Source organism: Silurus meridionalis, chromosome 8 (assembly GCF_014805685.1).
Source record: "Silurus meridionalis isolate SWU-2019-XX chromosome 8, ASM1480568v1, whole genome shotgun sequence".
Taxonomy (NCBI): domain Eukaryota; kingdom Metazoa; phylum Chordata; class Actinopteri; order Siluriformes; family Siluridae; genus Silurus; species Silurus meridionalis.
The window spans coordinates 245,001-247,500 of record NC_060891.1 but is presented as its reverse complement, the minus strand read 5'-3'; the positions used below and the strand labels follow the sequence as shown (position 1 = coordinate 247,500).

At 31.6% G+C, this 2,500-nt stretch overlaps 1 protein-coding gene across 1 annotated transcript in view; it reads left to right on the top strand.

Annotated features, from left to right (window-relative positions):
- Positions 1–2,500, top strand: part of smyd3 (SET and MYND domain containing 3) — a 42,291-nt gene that overhangs the window by 19,775 nt on the left and 20,016 nt on the right. The window contains exons 4-5 of the mRNA XM_046855119.1: positions 873–930; positions 1,023–1,150. Coding sequence (XP_046711075.1) covers positions 873–930; positions 1,023–1,150 — 186 coding nt within the window. The remainder of the gene's footprint in view (positions 1–872; positions 931–1,022; positions 1,151–2,500) is intronic.

Genomic DNA, 2,500 nt, shown 5'->3' with positions numbered 1-2,500 from the left:
ATATACATATACACATACATATACTAATACACATATATACATATACTAATATACACATATAATAATATACATATATACACATATACTACATATATACACATATACATATATACATATAATATATATATATATAATATACATATACACATATATATAATATACATATATACTATATACACATATATACATATATACACATATACATATATATACATATATAATATAATATATATATATATATATACATATACTATATACACATATACACATATATAATATATATATTATACACATATACATATATATAATATACACATATACACATATATATACATATAATATACATATATACACATATACACACATATACACATATACATACATATACTATATATACACATATACACTATACACATATACATATATAATATACATATACATATATATAATATATACATATATATATACACATATACACATATACTAATATACATATATACACATATACACTATACACATATACACATATACTAATATACACATATACACATATACTAATATACACATATACACATATAGTAATATATATATATATATATACACTATACACATATACACATATACTAATATACACATATACACTATACACATATACACATATACTCTATACACATATACTAATATGCACTAAACTCATATACACTAAACACATATACTCTACACATATACACATGCACTATATTTTTCACAGGACAGCATGGACAGTGTGTGTAACTCTACAAGTGTGTATTGTGTTGTGATGATTGTGTGACACTGTTCTGATGTTGGAGTGTGAATAATGATAAATGATTATAATGATGATGTTTCTTCAGCTTAATGATCCTGAAGCGTACTCACAGGAGCTTTACTCTATATCTCAACACCAATCACGTATGTCACTTTTTCTATACACTCCACTATACACTCCACTATACACTTTATTTTACTTCTTCATTTATCAAACACGGTGTGTGTGTTCACAGATCTGGAAGAGATGAGCGAGGAGAAGAGAGAAGGTCTGGTTCAGCTCTGCTCCATGTTAAAGCTCTATTTGAACTCTGATGTTTCTCAGCTGCCAAGTGGTCTGGATCCCACGAGTCTTCTTGCAAGAGTTAGTCTACTATTCTTTATCCTCCTTTTTTAGAATATAAGCATTTTATCTATGCTTCCGCATCTAAAGCTATTTTCAGAGTTCACACACACTGTTGGACCTGTTTGAGTTTCACATCTTCATCCTTCATCACAGGCCATTTCTCAGTCCTGTTTATCTGCTCAAATCTGACACAGTTTCACCCTTTGATTTCCTCCTTCCTCACATTTATTCCTTTTCCTTTTCATGTCTTTACTGAAAGCTTATTGGCTCTTTTATATATACACACACACACACACACACACACACACACACACACACAATTTAATATACTATAATCATGATTTTAACACCGACCCATAACAACTTCACAATTCTAAATATTAAATATTATTGTTATATATAAAATATATATTATATTCTAATATTTTCTATAATAATACACAATTGTATTATTACTATACTCCTGTTGTCACTGCCATACTAAGACTTTAAGACCATGTGGATGTGGTCTGGTGTGTGTGTGTGTGTGTGTGTGTGTGTGTGTGTGTGTGTGTGTGTTTTCGAGTTTATTTACAGTTAAGTTTTTTAGATTCCCTCAGGTTTATTTCTTTGCTTGTGTGTTGGACCCTGTCACTGCTCTGTAATTACACACACACACACACAATTTAATATACTATATATACACACACGCACACACAAAAAACAAACAAACACTGAGAGAGCATGTGAAAGCATTATGAAAGTGTATACATGCCACATCTGGCTCTGTACAAACCAATGTGAGTGTGTGTGTGTGTGTGTGTGTGTGTGTGTGTGTTTGTGTTTTTGGCCTCATTCTGTTACACTGATTTACTTTCATCCTTTGATGTCAGTCATAATTTTCAGAACAAAGCCTGTGTGTTTCAGTGTGTGTGTGTGTGTGTGTGTGTGTGTGTGTGTGTGTGTGTGTGTGTGTGTGTGATAGAAAACAGTTGTCTAATATATTCTCCTTTTCTTCTCGCATGTCTCTGCTCAGTTCAGATTATTTCCTGAGAAAACTTCATGCCCAGGTTTTGTGTACAGGGTTCAGACCTGCACTTTACTGAGCTATAACGTGTTTATTTGAATAAAAGCTCAGTGTAGTGGTGATGCCATTGTGATGTCACTTCTTGTTGACAGTAACACACTAATCTGTATTTCTCCACCAATCAGCACTCATCCAGTAGAAACAGAAACACAAAATATAGCTAGCTTTTCATTTATCAGAAAAAGATGCAGGAGTGGGCGGGGCTTACACACCTAGACCTGGAAGGTGCTCTAACAACACACATGTAATTAACGATCAATCAATCAATCAACCAATCAATCAATCAATCAATCAATCAGTAA